The sequence below is a fragment of the Xylaria bambusicola genome, assembly GCF_022495145.1.
Source record: "Xylaria bambusicola strain CBS 139988 unplaced genomic scaffold F5B22scaffold_2, whole genome shotgun sequence".
Taxonomy (NCBI): Eukaryota; Fungi; Ascomycota; class Sordariomycetes; order Xylariales; family Xylariaceae; genus Xylaria; species Xylaria bambusicola.
In genome coordinates this window covers 12,482-36,617 of record NW_025953555.1, presented here as the reverse complement: position 1 = coordinate 36,617, position 24,136 = coordinate 12,482, and the positions used below count along the sequence as shown (strand labels likewise).

At 42.3% G+C, this 24,136-nt stretch overlaps 8 protein-coding genes across 8 annotated transcripts; 4 read left to right on the top strand and 4 right to left on the bottom strand.

Moving 5' to 3' along the window:
- Positions 1 to 547: 547 nt before the first annotated feature.
- Positions 548 to 2,158, bottom strand: F5B22DRAFT_146068 (FAD dependent oxidoreductase). Its single transcript, XM_047969084.1, has 4 exons — positions 1,336 to 2,158; positions 1,250 to 1,290; positions 1,104 to 1,189; positions 548 to 1,054 (listed from the first exon to the last, which is right to left on the bottom strand). The coding sequence occupies exons 1-4, from the start codon at positions 2,090 to 2,092 to the stop codon at positions 820 to 822; spliced, it is 1,119 nt and encodes a 372-aa protein (XP_047835525.1). The 5' UTR covers positions 2,093 to 2,158; the 3' UTR covers positions 548 to 819.
- Positions 2,159 to 2,525: 367 nt separating this feature from the next.
- Positions 2,526 to 3,374, bottom strand: F5B22DRAFT_632728 (uncharacterized protein; the record flags this gene model as incomplete). The annotated part of the gene is made up of 2 exons (XM_047976728.1): positions 2,526 to 2,963; positions 3,201 to 3,374. The coding sequence occupies 2 exons, from the start codon at positions 3,372 to 3,374 to the stop codon at positions 2,526 to 2,528; spliced, it is 612 nt and encodes a 203-aa protein (XP_047835524.1).
- An 854-nt stretch (positions 3,375 to 4,228) lies between these two features.
- On the top strand, positions 4,229 to 5,569 carry F5B22DRAFT_632727 (uncharacterized protein; the record flags this gene model as incomplete). Its single annotated transcript, XM_047976727.1, has 3 exons — positions 4,229 to 4,654; positions 4,712 to 5,115; positions 5,194 to 5,569. The coding sequence occupies 3 exons, from the start codon at positions 4,229 to 4,231 to the stop codon at positions 5,567 to 5,569; spliced, it is 1,206 nt and encodes a 401-aa protein (XP_047835523.1).
- A 1,306-nt stretch (positions 5,570 to 6,875) lies between these two features.
- Positions 6,876 to 9,233, top strand: F5B22DRAFT_584667 (uncharacterized protein). Its single transcript, XM_047973444.1, has one exon. The coding sequence runs from the start codon at positions 7,104 to 7,106 to the stop codon at positions 9,081 to 9,083; it is 1,980 nt and encodes a 659-aa protein (XP_047835522.1). The 5' UTR covers positions 6,876 to 7,103; the 3' UTR covers positions 9,084 to 9,233.
- Positions 9,234 to 10,454: 1,221 nt separating this feature from the next.
- Positions 10,455 to 12,884, bottom strand: F5B22DRAFT_145947 (uncharacterized protein). Its single transcript, XM_047969082.1, has 2 exons — positions 12,717 to 12,884; positions 10,455 to 12,654 (listed from the first exon to the last, which is right to left on the bottom strand). Exon 2 carries the CDS (start codon positions 12,301 to 12,303, stop codon positions 10,645 to 10,647), a length of 1,659 nt encoding a protein of 552 aa, XP_047835521.1. The 5' UTR covers positions 12,304 to 12,654; positions 12,717 to 12,884; the 3' UTR covers positions 10,455 to 10,644.
- A 6,452-nt stretch (positions 12,885 to 19,336) lies between these two features.
- Positions 19,337 to 19,885, top strand: F5B22DRAFT_584662 (uncharacterized protein). Its single transcript, XM_047973443.1, has 3 exons — positions 19,337 to 19,448; positions 19,496 to 19,616; positions 19,689 to 19,885. The coding sequence occupies exons 1-3, from the start codon at positions 19,369 to 19,371 to the stop codon at positions 19,716 to 19,718; spliced, it is 231 nt and encodes a 76-aa protein (XP_047835520.1). The 5' UTR covers positions 19,337 to 19,368; the 3' UTR covers positions 19,719 to 19,885.
- A 574-nt stretch (positions 19,886 to 20,459) lies between these two features.
- On the top strand, positions 20,460 to 22,892 carry F5B22DRAFT_584661 (uncharacterized protein). The gene has a single exon (XM_047973442.1). The coding sequence runs from the start codon at positions 20,605 to 20,607 to the stop codon at positions 22,630 to 22,632; it is 2,028 nt and encodes a 675-aa protein (XP_047835519.1). The 5' UTR covers positions 20,460 to 20,604; the 3' UTR covers positions 22,633 to 22,892.
- Positions 22,893 to 22,945: 53 nt separating this feature from the next.
- Positions 22,946 to 23,893, bottom strand: F5B22DRAFT_584660 (uncharacterized protein). Its single transcript, XM_047973441.1, has one exon. The coding sequence runs from the start codon at positions 23,466 to 23,468 to the stop codon at positions 23,148 to 23,150; it is 321 nt and encodes a 106-aa protein (XP_047835518.1). The 5' UTR covers positions 23,469 to 23,893; the 3' UTR covers positions 22,946 to 23,147.
- Between the last annotated feature and the right edge of the window lie 243 nt (positions 23,894 to 24,136).

Genomic DNA, 24,136 nt, shown 5'->3' with positions numbered 1-24,136 from the left:
CCTTCAAACAGGAAGCGTAATTTCCAACACATTGACTACAATTGGATAGGACATGGTAAAGCAAAGCAGCTAACTAAAGTGAATAGTACTTTAGGACTATTACGGATGATGCTTTACTTCATCTATTCGATCATACAAGAAGCAAAGGTATATACTCCAAAGCCAAAAGGCACATTAACTGATATATCAAGGATCCTAACAAATGGAATGCCGAACGTCTTCTACGAGAAATTGAAGAATCCCCCTAATGGGTGGACGAAACAGAAGATAATATAGCAAGATATATTGCATTAGGAACCGCAGAAACGTATAGATTTGGAACAAAGTTATATTGCCTTGCTCGGCTTTACAGGTATAGCTCTATTTTCGTTTCCCGGCTCTTCACCTAATAGTTTGAAGTTATACCCCAAAGCATCCTGCCGTTAAGGAAATCTGCGATTCGCTTCTCGATTGGCTTTACAAACTACCGACGGAAGGGCGATAGTACAGCAGCATCCATCCAGCTTAGTGTTTTGCGATTGGGTGTATCTACGCGCAAACAAATGAGGATTATAATACACTCGTCAAATACTTGGATCGCATTATAGAAGACAATAAGTCCGTAAGTTTTTCACTCAAACAATGGTATATAAATGCTGCTGACACATCTGAGAATGTCGACGATGTTTGTTCTCTCGTTAGACGGACACGGCATTAGCAGCGTCAAGAATGGGAGAATCAAGATGTACAGGATCTGGACCCTAGGTGGTAGGAAAGGATGGTAGACAATATCGATGGAAAGTTTGTAATTTGCTTAGCCTGATTTTGTAGAGCTCACATTCAACTTGAACCTTTCGGCAATACCTCTCTATAGACAGATATCTTTTCCTCAGATCTATCCCAAGCCCATCTTTTCGACACTCCACGTCGCGTGCCCCGGAGGTAATCAACTATGATATCTCCAATCACTAGCAAGAACTTGAACGAGTGATACGAACCACCTACTACGAGGTGCAGCCCTTGAGCTCCTGGTACCTTATCCACAAGAAGATGTTGGTAAGGTGTCATAAGTTCACTTTATAGACGTAAGTATTACAGTATGACTACAGGGCATTATTACTCACGGGCATATAGAATAACTTAATGGCCTTCCTTTCATCTCCGGCATCATCTTCTCTAACAAAGCGCGATTTATTTTGATTCTCTCTGTGTAAAGTTTTAATTTAAGCTCATCAGGGTAAGCAATCGCAATAGAGTCTGTGCTAGTGATCTGAAGTTTTTTTTGCTGATCAGCTGAGGGCATCACTTCTCCTACGGCACGTTAGCATTGCAATCCAATTAATGGATTTAACATACCCTGATCAGTGACCAAAATCGGCATTGACTTGAATTTGGCATATTCATCTTCGGTAAGTGAGAGTGTCGCGACGCCGATGGCGGTGACACTGAAGAAACCATTCTGGAAATCATGCGGTAGTTGAACATTCGAGCTTTTCAGGAGTGCTGGAGTCCAGGGGCCTGTAGCTACAATCGTCGTTTCCGCCACGATGCTTCTTCCGTCGATGCACTCAACTCCGTGACAGACACCATTCTCAATAAGAAGCTTGGAGATATCCGTTTTTTGGCGCATCACCCCTCGGGCCGCGGCTTCTACAGCTACTGCTTCCAAGACAAGGGCCGAGTCGGCCAGTCCAATATCTTCGTTGAGCCACAATTTCTCCGCAATGTCCAACTGGGGCGGATCCCGAGAGCGAACTATATGTAATAAATCCTCCGCCTTAATTGATCGCTCTCCTGGGTGGAAAGGTACGTAGTTGTCTCCACGAACCACTTGAACCCACCCGGTCCAACGGTAAAAGTTACGGTAAGGAAGCTCAGTCTTCCATTTTTTCTTCGCCTCTTCAGCTAATAAGACATATTCATTGTCCATATAAAGGGTACGGATGATCTTGCAAATGCCTTTCGATGCTATTGCCGTTTCCGAGCCCTCAAAAATAATGACTTTTGCGTTCGGCGACTCTCGTTGCAACGCAAGAGCGGCTAAGAAGGCCATACAACCGCCACCAACGATGACGTAGTCAAAATGATTTTGCTGCTCGAATTTCGTTAACATATTTCGGGATTTCCTATCTGGAAGCTTGTTCGAACGTCGTACGGTACATTTCTGGTGAAAGAAGAGGGGTAGCGAGAGGCGGGGTTTCAACATATTGTATCGCGCTTTAATAATTTGGCCACTATTGGGATACCCCGCATCTCCACTCTTGCCTAACCTTATTTGGAAATATCATTTGCTAGAATCAAGCGATTCCTTTAATTGGTTATATATTATATTGCTCTATGTTCCGCACTATTTTCTCCATTTACCTGCTCTATACAAAGTCCGTACTAATATATAATCCACACAATAAAACCAGGTTATTCTGAACTTTACCTTTATATAGAGACATCCATTAATAAGGTTGAATTCGAAGTACTAAGCTATGGATAATTAGTTATCCCTTATATACGAAAGCTTATCATGTTATCCTTGGGTTACTATCGGCCTCCTATACTTTTGGTCTTGGGTCCGACCTTAGTAATGCGGCTGTAATACGTGGAGACCCATAGTATTGTAAATCCCAACCGACGCCGCCCGGATAAACAATATCCAAGCCATCAATTAATCTGCCCCCTTTCCAGTTTTCGATTCTTGGCGAGCATGTGAAGCTAAAGCCAATAAGGTGAAAAAATCGCAATAGAGCTTTGACCGACGCCAGCTCGTTATCATCTTCTGAAATATATTTATAGATAATAGCATGGTAGACGTTTCCAGGTGATATACTATGCGGAGGCTTGTCCCGTTTGCGGGGCTGCGGCTTTATTTGATATGGTATACGTTTGATAAGATCGCCATCGAAATCAAGCCACCCATAACACCTCCGTATGGGCGGGGAGTATGACAAGACGGCACGAAGGCTTTCCACTGCTTGTCGCTGCTGGGCCTCCTCCCGGGGCATAGAAAATGCAAGCATATTAGCTATTGCTTAAGCCTGGGTCTCCGGATGTTCGTGGCGTAGAGGCACCGGTCTCTCTTCTAAGACCGCCTCAATCATTTGGAAAATGGCAGCATTTTAACATTCTCGTTGGGGAGCGAAGTAGCCGTTACAAATTTAAGGCAGCTACATATCCTAAAACTAAAGGAATATTAATAGATCGAAAGAATAGAAGAAAGGAAAACTTACAACTTTTAGAACAAAAGTGCCTTCATTCCCAAATTCAACCTTCCAAACACATCCATCATATCCATCACCCAGTTTAGTAGCTGATTTCCACTTGATAGTGTCCAAAAGAAATGGGCATTTCCGCAGTCGTAGTTGCTCGAAATCCTCGGCTCTATGATTTGGTGGGCCTTGCATCAACTCGTTGCTGCGGAATTCCACGTGCAGCGCTTACTACTAAGCTACATTTTGCCGATAGAGATTATTAGGGCCCAACTTTCGACGTGTGGTATGGTGAGAAAGGGATTGCCTTCGATGCTTACGAAGCGGTTCAGTATTTTTTATGGTGCGAGTGAGCAAACAGGTAGGAAAGAAAAATGCTTGGGGCAGAGTAGGGTTTCAAATGGACCCATGGGCTTTCAAAACCTTACTAGTGGGCTTTAGGCTCTTGGCAGCCCAAGGCCCATCAACCCACAATAGGTAGGTTAGGGGCCCCATAGGCTTTATTAGTCTTGTAGGCCCTTGACAATGGGCTGGGCCTTTAGACCCTAGGCAGAAGTGGTTCAAATCGCGCCTTGTAGATGATATGTCTGGCGTGCAAAGGATCTACAATGCAATCCTGTTGTATTAGCGTTGAAGTGTACGAAGAGAGGTAGTTTGTTCCATCTAAGCATCAACATCCACTACGCTATGCAACATCACCAGAAACAAATGCATATTGTAAAATAGCCTAGGGCAGGGATATATATTAAGGTTGCAATATGTAGGATATCCCAACTTCAATATGTAACGATGCACTTCTCCAGAATTACCACTACCTACTCGTCGACCGGAAAGGCAACCCAACCCAACCGTAGATATAGGCTAGGATAAATCACGCAGGTGTGGCGAATCGGAATTAGCATGCAAACAAACAAGATAAAACCAAAAGCGGCTTGCCTCTAGGAAGAAATAGAACAGCATAATAAATTAATCGTATTTTCCATAGGAGGTTTACAATCTATCAGTCTCCTATCTTAAGCCACACAGATTTATAACCGTATCTATCCAAGATGCCGACCCTCCTTGAAGTCCTCACTCGACGCAATCTAGAGGTCAACAGATTCCATCTCAAATCCGGCGGAAACACAACGATGAACACAAACATATCCCCACAATCTTGGTACCCATGGCCTGAATTCAACTATGCCAACCTGACAAAGGTCTTCTCTAGACAGCTGAGGTCACGCTATGTAGGCCCCGAAAGGTTGGAGCAGCCTTTGCCGCAAGACCAGGTCCTGTTCCATGAAGACACCTTGGAAGATTTCCTGCGACGGTTCATAGTCCCTGCCGTGAACTACTGCCTAGACCAATCAGAAGGCCAGCCGCATTTTGGGCGAGGGAGTCGGTGTGGTGGCAACGAGGACTGGTCCGTGGTATCACCTATATGGTTTAGTCCGCCGGGAGATTTTGCTAATCGTCTGCCCGGGGATACCAAGGTTTCAAGCAAGTAGTGGCCTGCAATGAAGGACGATAATTCTCGGGCTCTTGAATAGCAGAAGGTTGTGGCCCAAGTCCTCACTTATATGGCGGACAATAATTCGAGATACGGGTTTATTATCACAGATGAAGTCCTTGTCGTGCTAAGGCTTACTTATAAGCGTACGGGACAAGGTATAGCCGCTGATCGTCCTCGACGGCAGGTTGCTACACCTACTACCGGGCATCAGAGACAGGTCTCCGACATCTCCATGGCGTCTGGTAACACGTCGGGCCAGGAATCGTCGTTTCAAGATGATAACCCTCTGGATTGGGAGTACTACGACCCAGAATACGTCGATATTCCATGGTCCGCACATGGGAAACGTCTTACCGTCAAACTTGCTCTCTGGTGCTTAGCTATGATGGCGACAAATGGAGATAATTATATAGACTACTCGTACCCAACGTTGGACGGCTGGTTTATTCACAATATATCAGGGACTACTAAAAAGACCCTGACGGCCGGAGATTAGTATGTAGAACCCGGTATACATAGGCTTGGAAGAGAGGAGGAAGCGGGGGATAACATTGCCTATGTCTCCGAGGGTGTGGCAGGAATTAATGTTGTCGGCGAGTCTGGCCCGATATCCAGCCTGGCGGGCAGCGTCCCCGGCGACAAAGGTAAACAGAGAGCCAGCGACAAAAGCGATCACGACGATAACGATAGCAACGATAACAGTAGCGACGATAACGATAGCGACGATGACGATAACAATAACAGAGATAGGGATGATGGTAAAGATGGTAATAACGATGGAGATGGGGATAATAACCAAACTGAAGTTGGAGCCTCCCAGAAGCACGTACAGACTACAATCAAAAGGCATAGATATAGTAAGAGACTACGGTATCAGGATTATAAGGGAAATTAGCATGAAACACACAAAAGGGACTAGGAAAAGGTTGAAGGTGGATATAGGTACCTTGGCAGGAAGCATGTTTATTTTATTACCAGCCTCCCTAAATAACTTGGGCCCCATATAGGACCTGCTGTCTAGGATCAAATCTCCTGTACCAATGCGGCTACCTACGTCGGGTCATCTCGCCATTTGGCGTGTAGTAGTAGCACCGTTCTAACAGCTATAAGCGTAGGAACTGTAAACAGTGCCAACCTCCAACGGGGTGGGGGTTCCGACCGTTAGCTGAAAAGAGTAGACGTTGTTAGTGCATCCTCTTTGTTATCGCGCTTCAATAATCTAGTCACTCCACCAGTTGGATTATAGCTCATTATCATCTAACAAATATAATAATAAACCGCGGAAACCACTTGTTACCATTGTGGTAATCTAATCTTGCTTAATGTCCTCTTCGTTTATAGCGTCTAAAAGTACAGAGCCGCGCACTATATCGGTCAGCTGTACTAAGGCTCTATTTACTAGCGAATGTCGAAATTATTGTCGTTTCCTCTACGCACTACTTACGAAAACATCTGAAATTTTACCGGTGCAGGTCCACCCCTGCGGCCTCATCGGGGGGGACTTCCCCTACATGGTTGACTATTCGTTTCTATATTTGGTACATACCCCCTGCCTTTTCAAGCCAACGAGTGCACTAGCCCTTAAGTATTACCATATCTTTTGACTTTGTTCCATAGGCGCCGAAGAGAACCTCTCGAGGTACCGTAGATTTCCTTTCCTTACCTACCCTTCCCGTTTCTATATAAATGCTTAATAGGGATTGTACCTAAAGGCAAAGTATTAAGCCACGTTTCTATAGCCCACCTATACAGGCCCAGCCCCTACATAGTTTGATTTACATCTACAACAACATCAAAGTAAACAACTTAAGGTAGGTAAATAATACTAAAAAAAAAAGTGCTATATATTCTAGTGCGTAATATACCACTTAAACTGAAAAGCATATATATTATATATAGAAGCCCTAGATAGAGTCACCTTTTTTTTTTACTAGGGGCGCCACGTCTTACCGGGACTTATCTGACTTGGAGTGAACTATCCCGAATTCCCGAAGTTCCCCAGGTCCGCAAGATCTACTCCACCATACCTGCCACCAGAATCAAAAATATTAGACCAGGTAATTGGTCGCTGCGCCTACTAAACCAACTACGTCAAAACAGACAGAGGGAAGACCCTCGTCAATATCTAAGCCATACCAGATTTGACCCGGTAAAATTAAACGATTGTAGAATATATTATAGATATCTTGCAGCTTACATCGGTATATCCCTGCATTTTTGGAGGCCGGAGCTATATTACCCCTTACAATGGATTCCTTTAGTAGGCTAAATCTTCTACTCTACAACATCAATACTACCAATTCCAGATTCTTTGTTTACCCCACCTGACACCTTACCCCACCCTATTACATATACCAACATCCTTGTTGCAGGTTGGGCGGCTAAGGGTTGGCTGATAGCTTCCCAGTCATCCATCTGACAACGCGTTCATGCGCCAATCATCCAAGACCCTCGACCCGACCCGACCCAAATGTCCCTCGAGTCTTCTTTCTTTCCCTCTTTCTTTTGCGCGATGGTCGCTCATGGCGAAATCATACTACCGAAAGACACGGTACCCAGACGAGGCCTTGCAAGACGATCGTCCGGCAAAGAGTCGAAAGAGACGTGCAGACGAAGACGAGCCCTCGCGAAACGACCACATTGTGAACAGACCTCCAACGAAGAGTCGAAAGAGACACTGCGACGACGAGCCCTCGCGAAATCACTCTCCGGCAAACCAACCACGCATCGGCAAGATTTCGCAGGACGACCCTCGGGACGATCCCTCGGCGAAGAGGATCAAGCCGGCCGTCGAACATCACGACCCTTGGGTCTATCCACCCGAGTTCTGGGATAGACTGTCCAAGATCCCGCTGATCCACGAAGCTGTGGCCGAGCTTGACCGGCGGACCAGCGCTCCCCGGCCTCCGCCTCCGTCTCTGCCTTCGACGGGCCCCATCCAAGACCTCGCACTCCCCCCCGCCAAAGAACTCGCTCGATTTGCGAGACACGGCGGTCCAAGTCTAGGCGATCTTCGAGGGTATCCCGTGATAAAGAATAGTGACCTACCCGCCGATGCTATGAGTTCCTCTTCGCATAGCGGAAACACCAAGTCTACCGGCCCAGCTAGCTCGAGAGCGACTAAGATCACCGATCCAACAACTAAGACTAAGACGTCGATATCGCCATACAACCGCGCTTTTGAACAACATCTAACCGACTACCAGATCCACCCGACTTGGAAATCGTCAGAGCCGAACTTAGATGGTATAAGGCCAGCACTAGCTGTTCCAAGAGGATCGCTTTCACCATCTCGATTCTCCGATGGCGCATTTAAAACTTTCCAGAGGGACAATGCACAGGCTAAGGACGAGGAAGACGTGAGGGCATATGTGGTCCCAACTATTCTTGGCCCAAGGCAAATCGATCACCCGTCCGCCATGAGTACACTATTCGGGAATCTCGACCCACTCACCGACGGCACTCTAGCACCAGCTAAACCAGACGTCTACTACGGTGCAAATCCCGAACAGCTCAACCGACCTATCCGCGACAAACTCAGGGGTTACATCATCCCGTCGACCATGGAGGACAAGCCTATGGCGCCAAATTTCTTCCTGGAAGTTAAAGGCCCAGATGGTAGCGCAGCTGTGGCAACGCGGCAAGCTCGCTATGATGGAGCGCTCGGAGCTCGCGCCATACATAGCCTGCAGAACTATGGCAGCGATAAGCCAGTCCTCGACGGGAATGCCTATACGTTCAGCTCAACCTATCATGATGGGATGCTCAAGCTGTACGCTCACCACCCTACAGCGCCGGCCACTCCCGGTGAGAGGCCCGAGTACCACATGACTCAACTAGAAGCGTATGCTATGACCGGTAGCCGAAAGACTTTCGTCGAAGGAGCTACTGCGTTTAGGAATGCTAGAGACCTGGCGGATCGTTATCGCCAAAAGTTCATCGCGGCGGCAAATGCAAAAACTAAGCGGTCTCGCGAAGAACTAGTTGATACAACGGTGCAACAAGATGATGGCTCAAGCACGGAAGAGTATGAGGACTGTGAAGAGTACCCTATTCAATCATCCCAGGACATCAATCAGGCATCTGCTCTTCCTCATTATCTGGAAGACGACCAAGACGAAAGTCAATCGTCTGTACCAGATGAAGTTAAAACTCCAGCGGCGAGCTTTACGACAAGCTTTACATCGAGCTTCAATTCAGGCAACGACACCTACCGTCATAGAACCCATTCCAAGCGCATAGGGCTTCTCCGAATCTACCGCCCTCCCATCCGAAAAAACATCATCACAAGAGCAGGAGCAAGAACAGCCAGGCAGCTAGCTCGGGAAAGGGCAAGGCTAGCGGGGCGACGAATTAGACAAGATTTGGAATCGAAATGGTATGAGGTGGGAATATTGGGACGAAGATAACTAGGCTAGGAAGTACTGAAATAGCAAGGCATAGGTAACTTGAATTGTAAGCATAATGTTATAGTGTTTAGGATTTATAATAATGAAGATGTTAAGTTACTATTCCGGCTTTTTGTTACTTTTGCCGAAGGTATAATAAAGATATTTGATTGGATAAAGAAAATTGAGCCAGGAAATATTAGGAAAAGGCATAGGCGATGAGTTACTTATAGTTTTTGCAGTCGCCTCTATCAGCTATAGAGTCGCAAGACCAACCGTTAAGGATTCCAGCAATAAGGATAAAACAGGGTGCAAGAGAAGGTGGTAGGCGTAGCACGTTAAATGGTTGGCGTGGCCAGCATGTGTTAACACTTAACCTTAAGCCCAGAGACCTTTGCACTAGACATTAAGATATCCTTACCCTCCTCCTAGGAAACCTTTAAACCTAGGGATAATATCTTAGGGACGACTATAATGCTTAATTAAGCTAACACTAACTTGGCTATTCTTCGCGATTAGATATGCGACTTAAAGCAGTATATGCAAATCTAACTGAACTTATATTTCCCCCTATTCTTGGTTTCCTATTTAACACAAGCCAGATTAACGAAAGACCCTGTGGCGGATGACCTATTTTTGTAAGCGACGTTTGAGCACTTCGTTGTGAATAATACAGCTTGCAAGAAGTGTCTGCTCTTGTTAGATAATTGCCTAAGGCGAATAGAGAGAGGACATACGGTGCAGGAGATGGCGTTTCTAGTGCTTCGGATTGAGATAGGTTTTGTGACAATGAGCACGAAGTAAGCTGCCGTTGACGCCGCGCTGCGGAATTTAATGGCTGTTACTAGAGACAGCTCCCGCAGTTGGTGCAGTGACGTCTTGGCCACCTTGCTATACTATAACCCCGGCTTGGCTGACTATTAACCTAAGGTTGTATGAAAGCTCTTCTAATAAATGGCGAATTTAGCCTTGGCTGCTGCGCAATGCTATTAGCTAGCATCGCCGGCCCGCTAGATAGGGAGTGAGACTTGAACTTAGTGTTCGCTGTCGCCGTCCACTGCACGCTTCGGTTAGTTCGGAGGGACCCAAGAACGCAGACTGAGAGCCGCAACATGCGGCCTCAAGCAGTTTCTGCACCGTGGCACAAAGTCCCTTTAGAGATGCGAAATACGGCGGGCGTGCGGCGTTTGGAGTTGGGTGCGGTGTCCTAGGAATAGTTACCCCGGAAGAATCTACCTCGAGAGACGGACTATGATACAATTTGTGCTAGGCAGCGAACAAGCGGCAAGACTTACAATCCGCCTAGGACATCGCCTCACATTTTCCGTTGACTAAGAGAAGTCGTAGTAGTGAATGCTCAAGACAATGCTAAGCTACGGACTAGGACAGGAAATACACTTAAATTGCGTCTCAAAACTACACTAAGCAGAAACTAAGGTACACCGCTTTACAGGCAAGGAGATAGATTGACTGAAACACCGCAATAAAAACGCAGGCCGGCAGATGAAAGTAACCAACTTGCATGGTGTCCGTACGAGGTCGCGCTTAGGGGTCAGCGGTTAGCTGGGGCCCTCACGGTGGTTTAGTGTAGGATATGACCGTAGGCGTGCAGCGCTTCCGTCCCAAGAAAGTTCTTCATGGGCTCCCAGGTCGGTTTCTCGGAGTGCGTCCATTTGACGAGTACTTGGTTGCCTCTTCCTCGTTTCCTAGTCCCTAGAATCTTCTCGAACTCCCATTCGGTTTCTTCTTCCGTCGGCGCTCGGGATTGGATGCCATCGTCCGTCAGCTCGATAAGGGTATCTTCAGGTGTTAAGGGTGGTCCGGCTGCTCCGCCTCGCCTTAGAGAGGAACTTTTCCTAACTGGGTAGTTATCCTGTGGGTCTTCAGTTGCATGGTCTTTGCGCCCGTGCGTCGCGCAGGTGTCCCAAGTGAATTGTACCTGGAAAGTCGTCATCCCGCCCACCGTCACGCGTTTGAGAACCGCATTCCCAAGCGGCCATTCCTCGAACACCGTCTTACGGTCAATAGATTTTCGAGAGGGCGGCAAGCCGAGGACACCGTGCCGGTCGAAACGCTTCCGACCTGAGGCTGATGTTCGGACTCGTTGTGAGCAGGAGGCGGCGTCCAAGTGAAGATGCTGTTGGATGGCTGATCCGAGTATAGTGGACCTGGCAAGAGAGCTCGCTTTACGGCGCTTGGAGGGTGGCTGGCAAGTGTCGTCGCCTTCCTCGTCCTCCGCCCTCGCACTGTCGTCCCGACGAGAGGCTAGACGGCGTCGAAGGCTCCAACCTGACTTCGGCTCGGCCTCGGATGGATGTCTATTCGATTTCGGACGCTTGGACGAAGGGGGTCGTACGTTATTTTCCTCATCATCTCCCGTGCGACCATCATGAGATGGAGCGAAGTGCTTATCACCGCGAGCATCACGATCACTACTTCGATCGGAATCTTGTATCACTTCGTCGCCCTCCTCATCGAGGCGGGTCTCGCTCAAATCGCGAGGCTGATGGATACGCGTTCTACGACGCTTGTGACCATGCGACGGTACGATGTTACCACCGTTCTCATCATGATCATCGTTAATGGTGGGAGGGTGGTTGTCGGTCCTAACATCGGCGCGGCCAGAACCCCGCGATCGGAGTTTGTGTGGACTGGTCCTCGTGATCCCCGTCTGGGCAGGAGTGACAACTGAGCAACGTTCTCGGACCGGTGGCCGCGCGCCGTCTTCCTGATCATGTTCTCCTTCGGCCAAAGACGGTTTTGTCTTGTCCTTTCCCCGCGCGCGCCAACGTCGTTGAAGGTGCTGGATTGCCGCGATCGTATTGGGATGTAGGCCGCTCAAGGCGTGGCTCTTATCGTCCGACAGCGTCGGCGTGCTTGCCTGACTCTCTTGTGCTTGTAGGAGCACATTAGGGCCCACCTTATTCTGCTCTCTGTTATCCGAAACTGGAGGATGACGGTGTTCTAGGTCGCTCGTCTGATTGCTATCGCCCTGGTGATGGCGCTGGGAGAGGTAGCGGCTATCGGGCCTCTGCTGTGTTTCGCCCACATGGTTGGAGGCGATGCTGACTGGACTCTGGGGCCGACGGACCGAGTCAAAGACAGGCTCTGGGTAATCGGGAACTGCAGCCTTACATACGCTCTCCTTGGCGCGTTCAGCTAGCTTCCGGCGTCCCAGCGCCGCAAGTGAAAATGGGTACCTCTTGTCCCACGCGGCGTGGTCGGTGGGGTCAGGGCGCATTGCACTGTCTCGATCAGAATTCTTTCCACCTGACTGCGTAGAGGGCCGAGAATCGTGTTGCGACCCATGGCCATGCGGTCTGGCCTTGTCTTCAAGAGAAGCGCCAGCCGTCTTCGGAACGGTAGTGTCACATACAGAGCCCTTAGGAGCGGGTGCCTGCCCTGGCTTACGCGCGACACTGCCCGCCAGACCCGGTAGGTCCAACTTCGTCCGTAGAGCTCCGGGTGAGGCAGACAACGGCTCCGGCCGCTGTTGGGTTGATGTAGATTTATCGTCGGGGTTGCTTCCACCGGTGACCGAAGGCTTTTTCGTATCGTTGTCGCTATTGGTACCAGGAGTGGTGTTGATACCCTTTCCTACTTAGGCGTGTCAGCATCACGGTCCACCCAGGGGCCAGAAACTTAGGCACATACCTACACCGGCAACACTGCCGGGTTCGGCCTGTTGGCGGGATTGGCCATCGTTGAGATCGTCGTCATCAGACTCTTCATCGCTGGATATCTCGACTACTTCGTCCTGTCGTGGGCTGCCTGGTTCTTGCAGCAGAGTTAAAGGGGCTCCAGAGACAGTAGTGGAGGTGCCCCCATTCCAAGCCGAAAGACTACGGTTTATAAGCTTAGGGTTCGCCGCCGGAAGGGGAGTGTAAAAGATCTGGCGGTCAAGGCGGACTGTTGCCATCGTGCTAGTGGTAGTACAGCGCTATTAAATTGCAGAAAATACTAAAGACCATGGGAAGAAAGATTCTGGGGAGCGTTTGGCGTACAGGCTAACCATCTTTATACTCCTGGATAGGGTGAAAATCGAGCGAAATATATCAGCACTGAGCGGGACAGGTGGGCGCGACCGCAGCATAAACAAGGAGCTGATCCTCCCCTTTGACTCCCCTACCCGCTTCGCCAATCCCAACCGCTGACGAAGAACGTGCTCGGTCGAAAAATGCCTCGTCGTATTTGGCTTGGGACACGAGATGGGTTCACAAATTCTTCGCACCTCTGCCAATCATATAACTGCCGAGACAGAAAGGGGACCGGGGGGGGGAAGGTGGTCTTTATAGGACGTCGTGTCGCGACGAATCACGACCCTAACTCGCTACCGCGTGATCTACGGCGTCCCCGGAGGTTGCCCAGGCCGGCTTAGCCGTTACAACTCGGGCGCGTTGTCTCCCTTCCTTGCAATGCCTTCCTACGCCCTTCTGCATGAGCTTGCCGCTAAGATTGCCCTTCCCCGCCTCATTCCCGATACCACCAGCAGCAAAGCGACATTTTACCAAGCTATCTCATATAGCCGTCGTCTCCACCTACAGCTCCTTCCTAGGTCCGTATCTACCTCGCCGTCGCTTAAGCAAAAGTAGAATCACCGTCACGCCAAGGGTCGAGACCTTTCGTCAGCGCCTCAGCTTCCTGCAAGGCGACTCGCAAGCCACTAGCAGCGCCAAAGAGACCACGTCATCTTGGAGGCTGCCTTGCTCCCCGGCCTGTTTCGCTGTCCTTGCTGCGCCGACCACTCTCCTTTTCCTCTCCGGAACTCGTCCCAATTGGACCACCTCGCCAAGGCCCCGTTGTTGTTGGCTCGATTTTGCTGTCCCCGTCCCCTGCAGTTTGGATTACTGCGCGTGGATCAGAAACAGAGAGCAGACGAATCAGAACGCTAGCTAGCCTCTCTCGTGACCAGTCTCCTGCATGCCCTGCCGCAGCTGCACTGACAATCGGCCCGACCACGGTCAACAAGGCATCCATCCTGCGCGAAGGTATCTCGGAGGAGTTATGCTAGGGAGGACGCCTCCTGGTGTCTCCGCATTAACGCTATCGACACCTGCGGCATTTTTGTGACTGGCCAGGACAGGTAGGCCTTATAATTGCGCCCAGAATCCACTAGGCAGACATGAAGTCGGCCTTACGGGCGAAGGGAGGGAACGAACATGGCAAGCGGAGTAGGGAGGCGAAGGAGAGCCAAGGTCAAACATGGGAACCTCTTCGTGGTGTCGTGTTGTGTAGGAAAGTCAGACGGATCGTAATCACTTAGCGTAGACGAAGCTCGGAGTCGAGTCAAAGTTGTGATTAAAATGAATGGGCGGGAAGGTTAGGAGGTCTCCAACAGCGAGTAGCAAGAGCAAGGCTTAGAGACGAGCTGTAACAAGCATGTGCGCTACGAAGCGACGCACAGTTCGAAGACGATAGAACAGGCAAGACCGCGAGGTCGGGAGTGCATCAAATTTGGCGAAATGAGCAGAGCGCGGCCGATATGGCTGGCGCAGTGAAGAGGTAGGGAACGAGCAATGATGGAGAAGTCGAGAGTACAAGAGAGGGACGTCGGAGACAAGGGCTCTATTTATGCTACAACGTGCCAGCGTAGGGTGGAGCGGCGCAGTCTGGCGCGGCGCCATGCCGGATCGGGACAGCCGCTAAACCCTACGGGTGCAGCAGCGTGTCCGCGATTACTATTTATACTTTTATAATATTATAGTAAGATTATATTTAATAAAGCATTTAAGAACTTTATATATAATATAGTTATATTTTTTAAAGCTATTAGTATAAATAAAGAAATCGTTAATATAAATTAAAAGTTTAATATTAATTATATCTTTAAAAATATAATTTATTATATTTTAAAATGTTATAAAGGTATTTATTAAGCTAAAAGGTATAATTATAAATTTAAATAAACTATATTTATATTTAAATATTATAAGCTATTTATAGCTTTCCTTTATATAAAGCAGGTTAAATCCTATTTTTATATTAATTTTAAAATATTATTTTATTATATTTATCTTTATTTATAATTTAATAATAAAAGGTATAGGGTACCAAATAGGTTTAATAATTTTATTAATACCTTTATAATTTATTATTAGTTATAAAGGATTATTAGGATCCTTTTTATTAATAAATATTAATAGAGAATTATAAGAAAAAGTAAATTATTAAATTTAACTAATTTTAAGCATTTTATTTAACTATAGTTTTAATATTTTTAATTTTTAAGCTGTTATAATATATAATGGACCTTAGGGTAATTTAACACCCTTTTAAAGTTTAATAGTATAATTTAAAGTTAATAATTAAGGAATTATTAAACTACTTATTTATTTATAATAGGGAAAAATTTATAAAACTTCTTTAATATTATAGTTAAAGCCTTATTTATTATTTCTTAAATAGTAATAACTTTTAAATAAATATAATTCTTTTAATAATAATTTAATAAAAAGGTAATCTATTTATTAATATTAAAGAAATAAATTAATTTATAACGCTTAAGCTATTATAATAATAATATAATATTATAATTAATATTTAAATTAATAAATTTAAAGGAAAGCTTAATATAATAATTATTTTAATATTTTAATATTATCTCTTTAATATAATATTAACCGTTATTACTTTTATTAAGCTAATTACTATTAAAACTAAATAGTAATTATATTATTGCCCGCTTAATAAAAGGTAACTTTTATATTTTTACTAATTTATAAAATATTATTAAAACTATACTGCCTATATTTAATAAAACTTTAATTAAGTATTCTTTATTATTAAAGATAATAGTTATATTAATAATTGGTTAATTATTTATTTTAAGCTTAAAATAATATTATTTCTCTTTAACTTTATATATATCGTTATTAATATTAAGGGTATTTTTCTTTTTAAAAGTAAATATATAAACATTTATATTTAGTTAATTCCTAATAAATGCTTTATAAAAGCTATTTAAAAATTTAATTTAAATAAAAACTCCTATATAAATAATGCTTTAAAAGCTAAAGTAGTTTTTAAAATTATATTAATTTTAACCTTTTTATTTTAATTAAAAGCTAATTCCTTATTTAATTTACATTTTATCAATAAGGTCTTTTTTAACATAGGGGGTAACTTTTTTTTATTAATATCCTTCTTTATAAAATAGGTTAATATATAATAATTATTTTAATTATAACGTTAATAAATAATTTTATTTACTTTATATTTATTAATATCTACTTATTTAATACCTTTTAATACTATAATTATATTAGTTTAACATTTATCTTTCTTTTTTAATTTAAGGGTTAATAATATTTTAATTATTATTCCTATATTTTTAAGCTTATTTCCTCCTTTTAAAGATTAACCTTAATTAAAAGTAGAATAGGTTCCTTTATCTTATTAACCTAATTTTAAAAGCTTTAAGGTTAAAATAGGCCTACCTTTTCCTAAATTAAATAAACTAGGATTAATTAATATATTTTTATAAATCTAACCCACTTTTATAATAATAATAATAATAAACTCCTTATTAATATTAAAAATATTACTCTTTTATAAATATATTAGCTTAATAATTTTATTTAATAAGATATAGGTAATATAATTTTAAAATATTATTTTAAACTATTCTATTACTTTATTAAAGTTTAACAATTTAGTTAAATATTAAGTAATATCTCCTTAATATTTAAGGTTATATATTTTTTTAAAGTTGTAATATTTTTTAATAGGGTCCTTAAATTAATTATATAAAGTAAAGAAGTATAATATCTATTAATTAATAAGTTTTATCTTTTTAATAAAATTTATATATTATTAATATTAAAGTTAAACTTTCTTTATAAGTAATAAATTAGTTTAATTAATTTTTTAAAAATCCTAAAAGAAGCTATTAATATATATTTTAATATAGGATTTTACTTTAAACTATTATAATTTAAACTTAATAAAGTTCTTTTTATTATAAGTTATTAATTTTATTAAATATATAAAATTAATAAATATTAAAGCTAGATAAATAAGTTTTTTTAACGCTTATAGGAATTAATTTTCGTTTAGGTTTATATTATTAGGGAAAAGATTAAGCAAAAGTTAAAATCTATAAGGATTTTAAAGGCCTTTAAATAATAAAAGGCTTTATAAAGGTTTTAAACTTTAAAGGTTATTATTAAAGTTATTTAAATTAAAGCTATAAGAATATTTAGGATTATTTATAATTTAATATAGAAGTTATTTATTACTTCTATTTCCTCCGGATATAAAAGGTCCAACTTATATAAAGTTAAACTACATTTAAATACTATTAATAATATATTATATTTATACTTATTAAAGGGATTAACTTAATAATAGGTTTTATATATAGGCCTTTAAACTTATATATTATAAATATAAATAAAAGGATTAAAGGAATAAAGAAGTATTTAAGCTAATATTTATATAATAATTATAAATTAAGCAAAAGGTTACTCTTTTATTTATACTTTTTAATATAATATATATATTAAGCTTATTATTAAAAATGGAATTTTAAATTATATATTTATTAATAATTTTATAAATATATTTTTAAATATTTTTAAATTAATATTAAAAATATTTATTTAATTAAAATAAATTAATATAATTTTAAATAAAAAGGTTATTAATTTATTCCTTCTTTTAATTAGTTTAATTAATAATTTAATTTTATAATGCCTTTTAAATAATTAGTTTATATTTTAAAGTTATAAAGGCGTTATAATTCTAAAGGGCTATATATTATAATTAAATAACCACTTTTTCTTTCCGTTTATTATTTTAAATATACTTAATAATAATACTTTAAACTTATTAGGAAAAGGAAATATTAACTTTAATTATTTATTTTTAAAACGTTAAAACTTATTTAATAATAGTAATAATTTAAAGTTAATAAAAGCTATAAACAATTAAATAATAATTATAAATAATATAATATTATTTCTTTAATTTTATTATATTTTAATAATATTTAATAATAATATTATTATAAAAGGTTATAATAATTTAATATAATATAAATAGTTATTTATATATTTATATTATTTATTATAAAGGATTATATATAAAGATTAAAAATATAATTAAATTAGCTAAAGCTTTATTTATTATAATTATATTAAAATTAAGCAGGTTATATAATATTAGATTTATAATTCCTTAAGGATTTTTAAAAGTTAAGGAAGCTAAATTAAAGTTAATAAAGTTAATAAAATCTAATTTAATTAATAGAATAGGGGTATTAATTTTAAAAATAAAAGGCTAATTAAATTATTAAATACCTTTATAAAAATTAAGTTAAAACTATTAAGATTAAATATCTTCTTTAAAAGTAATATCTTTAATTAATATTATACCTATTAAAATTAATAAGTTTTATTTAAATATTAAAAGTATTATTAATTATAAAGTATTTATTAGTTTAAAGTTAGTTAATTTATTAATTAAGTAAGGGTTAAAGTAAAACTATTATTAATTATAAATTAATTAAATTTATTAAAAAGGGGATTAAGGTAATAATTATAAAAAGGATTTATTAATACTTAATATAAAGGGATTTAATAATTATAAAGCTTTAATTAATAAAATTATTATAATAATATATAAATAAAATATAATAGGTTATATATATTATTAATAGTTAGGAATAATATTTATTAAAAGATATAAATTACTTTTATAATATTATTAAAGGTATAATAGGAATTAAAGTAATTAAATTATTAATTTAATATTATAATAATAATTATATAAAGAGTTAATTATTTATAATAAAGGTAATAAAACTAGGCTTAAAACTAAGGATTTTAATTATAATAATTAATTAGGGCTATATTAATCCTTAATTAATTAACTCCTTTTTAGCTATTAATAGCTTAAAATAACTTTATATATAAATAATCTGCTAGCTTAGACCGCCTAGGTCTTTAAGGTCTATTTCAAAAAGCGAAGTTTATATAACCTCACTTTCCAATATCACCCAATATTGCCTGCATGTCTTGGAAGGTTATGAACAGCCTGCAATGGTCCTTCGTATGGCCGAGGTGCAAGGCGAACTGCATTCTTCAACCGGCTCAGAGGTTACACGTGTAACAGTTACTAAGCCATTTGCGCGCTTCTAACCCCTCCGTCCGCTTTTTTCTCTATGAAAATTAGACGAGACAACTGCAAGAGCGTAACTCAGTAACCATAGGAGAGTCACGGTAAGTGGCTGATCAGGGAGTGCCTCACACGTACGCACGCATGCGCGATGCCGACATGACTAACGAATGCCTTTTTTTTCTTGATTATGTACGGACAGGAGCTTGTGGCATGGCTCAACAGTCTTCTACAGCTCGATATGACCAAAGTCGAGCAGTGTGGCACTGGGTAAGTGATTAATCCATGGTGACCTGCACTATAGCCAACCAAAAAAGGTACACAAAAAACCACCATCGCGAACCTTTGCATAATTTCTTTTCGCTACCCCTCCCCCACCACAATAGCCTCGCAGGCACACAGGCACACGAGTATTTCGTGTCACCAACTAAGTACCAAGTATGTATCCAAGGCTGCGTACTCGTACCAACTCGCTTCTGAACAGTCGACATAATTCACCACTCATCATAGTACGTAGCTCGGCTGTTAAAACAAAGCTAGCAAGCTTTAGCCGCCGCCAGACACACATAGGCGAATTCACCGCCTCATCAAACTAGGGCTTATAGACAATATGCACCAATCACTCTTAGGACTGTAGGTCGGGTCCTAACCTGGGGTCTTTGGGGGATTTGGGGGGCGTTTAGATCTCGAAACCAAACACACCGCAGTGCTATGAATACAACCCTTTGTGTTTTTTTGTTATGGTTGGTTTATATTTGTTCATGGCAATCGACTACTAAACATTGAGCTTAAAAGATATCATATTATCCTGTATTATGGGGCGTAGGGAGGATGGTGCAACCAATGTCCAGTTGCTCTCGACCTTCGTGAGGTGTATGATAAAGGATCCTCAGTTAAGATGGATACATAATTTGGGGGCCACATTGGTGCTTCAGTTGCCCTTTCTCACAATGAATGCGCTGGCATTGGGGTCTCTAACATGAACTGGCCATTGTTTGGCCGCGTTTTAGCTACATCCCATTGCACAGCCAGATCCCAAATCAAGGTGCTTATTTAGCTTTTTATAAAATTTTTCAAACAACTGTTTCACTGTATAGCCATACAGAATTCCCTAGACTTCTTAAAATTATCATAGTCTCAACATGTTACATATGTATCAGCACCTCACACTACGTCTTTTAATGCAGTAAGTCCTATTAAAATTAAATATAAAAGATTTTCACTTGCAACGGTAAAGAATAAACTGTTAAGTGATAATAAATTTCAAGGTTTTTACTTATTCGATGCTCTGCCCTGATGTGTAATACAAGCACTCTGCTCCGGGCACAACCAACTACCCCTATTATACCCAATTAAGGCCATTATTGAGTTACGGCTGCACAAGAATCTCAGAACTCTCGGTGTATGAGAAATTCTTAGTTCTCCAATGTCTTACGAGTCAAATAGTTATGGGCGGATATGGTCCGATACATGGCTGTGGGAGATATTGTCAATCATCCTCAGTGGTAGCTGCCTGGTCTTAACTACGGTGTTACTCAAGATCTACGACCAAAAGCCACCGCCACAATTCATCTACGGTATTACCCTGAATGCTCTCATTTCAATCTTAGCGACCTTCTCGAAATCATCTCTCCTTGTTGCCGTGGCAGGAGCTATGAGTCAGCTCAAGTGGCGGTGGTTCCTGGACCAGAAAGGGCGGAGCATGCTTGATACGCAGCTCTTCGAAGACGCAAGTCGTGGTCCCTGGGGCTCCGCCATACTACTAACTACTCCTCATAGTTGGTCCTTGGTTTCTATAGGAGCCCTAGTTTCTATTTTAGCTCTGGCCTTCGATCCATTTTCACAGCAACTTCTCAGCTACCCAAATCGAGGAGTTATCGTGACGGACCCTGCCGCTCAGGCATCGAATATCTCTCAAGCTAGAGCTTTTGTGGCGAATGATTGGGGCCACACGGCTTCCGACGTCGTCGGTCGTACTACGGCTTCGTTATATCTTCCAGATGGGGCTGAAGGCTTCGCAGCCGCTCAGTGTCCAACTGGGAATTGCACTTGGGACGAATTCGAGAGTCTGGCGTTATGCACCACTTGTCAAGACAGAAAAAAAGAAATCAGCTTATCTGATCCGTCTTTGTTCTGGAATGCTTCCGTTGGAGATCAAGTACTGGAATTCCCCTCTAACTACACCGTCGACAAGAGTTGTTTTCTTCAGTTCCCGGAAAATTTTCCCTGCGATTTTCTCCCTCGAATCTTTTCCATCAGGGGAAAAGTTCAAAGCCCCCTAGGTTCTTATACGTTTCCTTCGGAGCTGGATTACCAAAAGCACCTATTTGAAACCTCCATGCCCCCGGACCAGGTTTACTTCGGTGGTAATATATCCTTTCGCAGCAGCATAGTTCAGGGCAACACTAAACCGAATTTAACTGAGTGGAAGCTCCGCCATTTACCCCTCCTAACATTTTGTCACATCCGGCTTGATAAAGAAAGTAACAACGGCTCAGAGAAACCCTACATTGGAGAAGCGACCACCTGTAACTTAACTCCATGTGTCAAGAGATATGACTTTTCGATTTCGAACGGCACCCCGAACATAAAGATAGTTGGCGATCGATATGGGTCGTGGTACTTTAATACGACGGGCCTAGTGCTCACGAATGGGGAGCTACGACAAGAGAATGACGATAGAGCCTTTAACGAAACACTTTATCTATCCTGGGATGACATGGTTGGAGAAAATGGGCGGATTTCCACATTACATAACACGACCAGGCCTCCCATGTCATTTATGATCAGTGATAAAGACTTGTTTCCATTCCGAGAGGTGCAGAACGTATTCCAGGGAAGGCTCCGCGCCAAGGAGATTTTCGCAGATGACAAGCGTAACCGTATTTCGAATAACAGCGGTATCCATTTCAAGCAAGAATTCTTCCTCAGCTCCGACTCGTATGCAGACCCAGATCCGATGGCAGCAGCATTTGGAGGCTCAGACCCGTTAGCATCCACAGGCCAGAACTCCTTGGCGCCTCTATCCGTTAGTTTACAGCAAATTGCCGACAACGGAGGGTTATCATGGTTCATGCCTAGATTGGCAGCTGAACTGAGCAAATATTTTCGGGAGGAAGACGGAATTCCTGTCATAGGACGATCCTACACTACTGTCACAATTGTCGAAGTTCGATGGCCCTGGCTATCGTTGCCGGTGGTTACTTTGGTCTCCGCGGCGGCATTTCTCATGTTAACCATGTGGACTTGTCGTGGCGCTGACCAGGTGCTATGGAAAACATCAACCTTACCTTGGATTTATCATGGCTTCGAGGCCCACAATATCGAAGTTATCAAAGCGACTGCGGACAGACTTGATAGTGTCAGTGGCATGGAAAATTTTGCAAAGACTCTCCGTGCGAGGCTACAAAAAGATCCGGTTGACGGGCAACTGAAGTTGAAAATGATGCGTTAAAACTAGTGATTCTCCTGATCGCTGATAATAAAGGAGGAAAAAGAAAACACGTTGGAGGCGGAGGGTATCGAGCGATCATTATCAATATATAGAGCATATTTGATGCGCGGAATGGTACAGGGAGTTATGTAATATACTGTATTACAGGCATCGAAGAAGCAAATTTGGGTTACAACAGTCAGTGAGGCTTGGATTTCTCTGCTAAAGGACAGCTTCGTGTAAGAGGAGACAGGAGAGTTACGATAAATATACAGATGGTGACCCCATACGAGCCTTGCCTTGTACGTGACACTCCAGCCGTGACAAAGAATATGGGTTTTAAATCTTAAATTTTTAGATAGTCGGGCCCTAAACCTCCTCTAAATACAACAAACGAGGCCATAACTCATATTGCAGTTGTTCACAACATTGTTGAACATGTTGATCCCTCAATCATCCCTATCCGCGTGTTGAATGTGTCAAAAAATCCGACCGAGTAGGGGTCTACAGCCTATATCCAGCAAGTGCGCCACTCTTTAGCAATATTTGTAGACCGACTTGATAGACTTGCCCCCCCTATTCATACAGGCATGGTCAACCGTGCGGGGCTCGGATTGGCCGGAGCAACCAGGTCCGGCGAACAGGCTGAAGGAACATGACGGTCCAGCCCAGTAAAGCGAGTACATGTCCTCCAACCCATTATTATCGTGGAACTCGATGCATCCACTACCTGCATCTTGCCAAATGAAGTCGGGTGTTCCTCCACAGCTGCCCTGGAATGAGTAGGCCTTGAGTTGAGTGGCGCCAGCCTGTTGATAAAGGGCTGCGAGAAGGGTGATGGCGAGTTGAAACTTCATGTTGAAAGCTATCGGCGAGGTACTTGGAATCTTGGGCGTGAATTCTTCGTGGACCTGAGAGCCCGAGAAAAGTGAGAAAGAGACCTAGAGTCTAAAGAAGCTTCTGTAACAGTGCTTGTAGTTGCTTGTGGCGATGTCCTCTCTCACTTGAGGGTTGGAGCGTCCCTTCTTATATCTAGCGTTGAATACCCGCGTTTCTTTGGATGCAATACCCGTGTTTCTTTGGATGTGATACCCGCGTTGCTCCGGATGTGATACCCGCGTTGCTTTGGATGTGATACCCGCGTTGCTTTGGATGTAATACCCGTGTTGCTCCGGATGTAATACCCGTGTTGCTCCGGATGTAATACCCGCGTTGCTTTGGGTGCTATATTTGCTGTGATACTACATTTGGACTGACATACCGGTAGATAACTATTATTCCACTGTGGTCCACTACATTACACTACACTGATACCTTATTTTAGTGTATGTACGACAACAAGTTTGTGGATTGATGGATGATGTATTCCACTAATCAATTACACTCGTCCACCAGTGTAGAGCAGTGTAATTGGTGGCAACCCTGTATGCACGAGACTGCCGTGGTTACAAAATGCGCACACGCATGGCGGTGCTACGCGTCTGAGTTGGCGTATGGTATTTTGCTATTGGCAGGAATATGGACG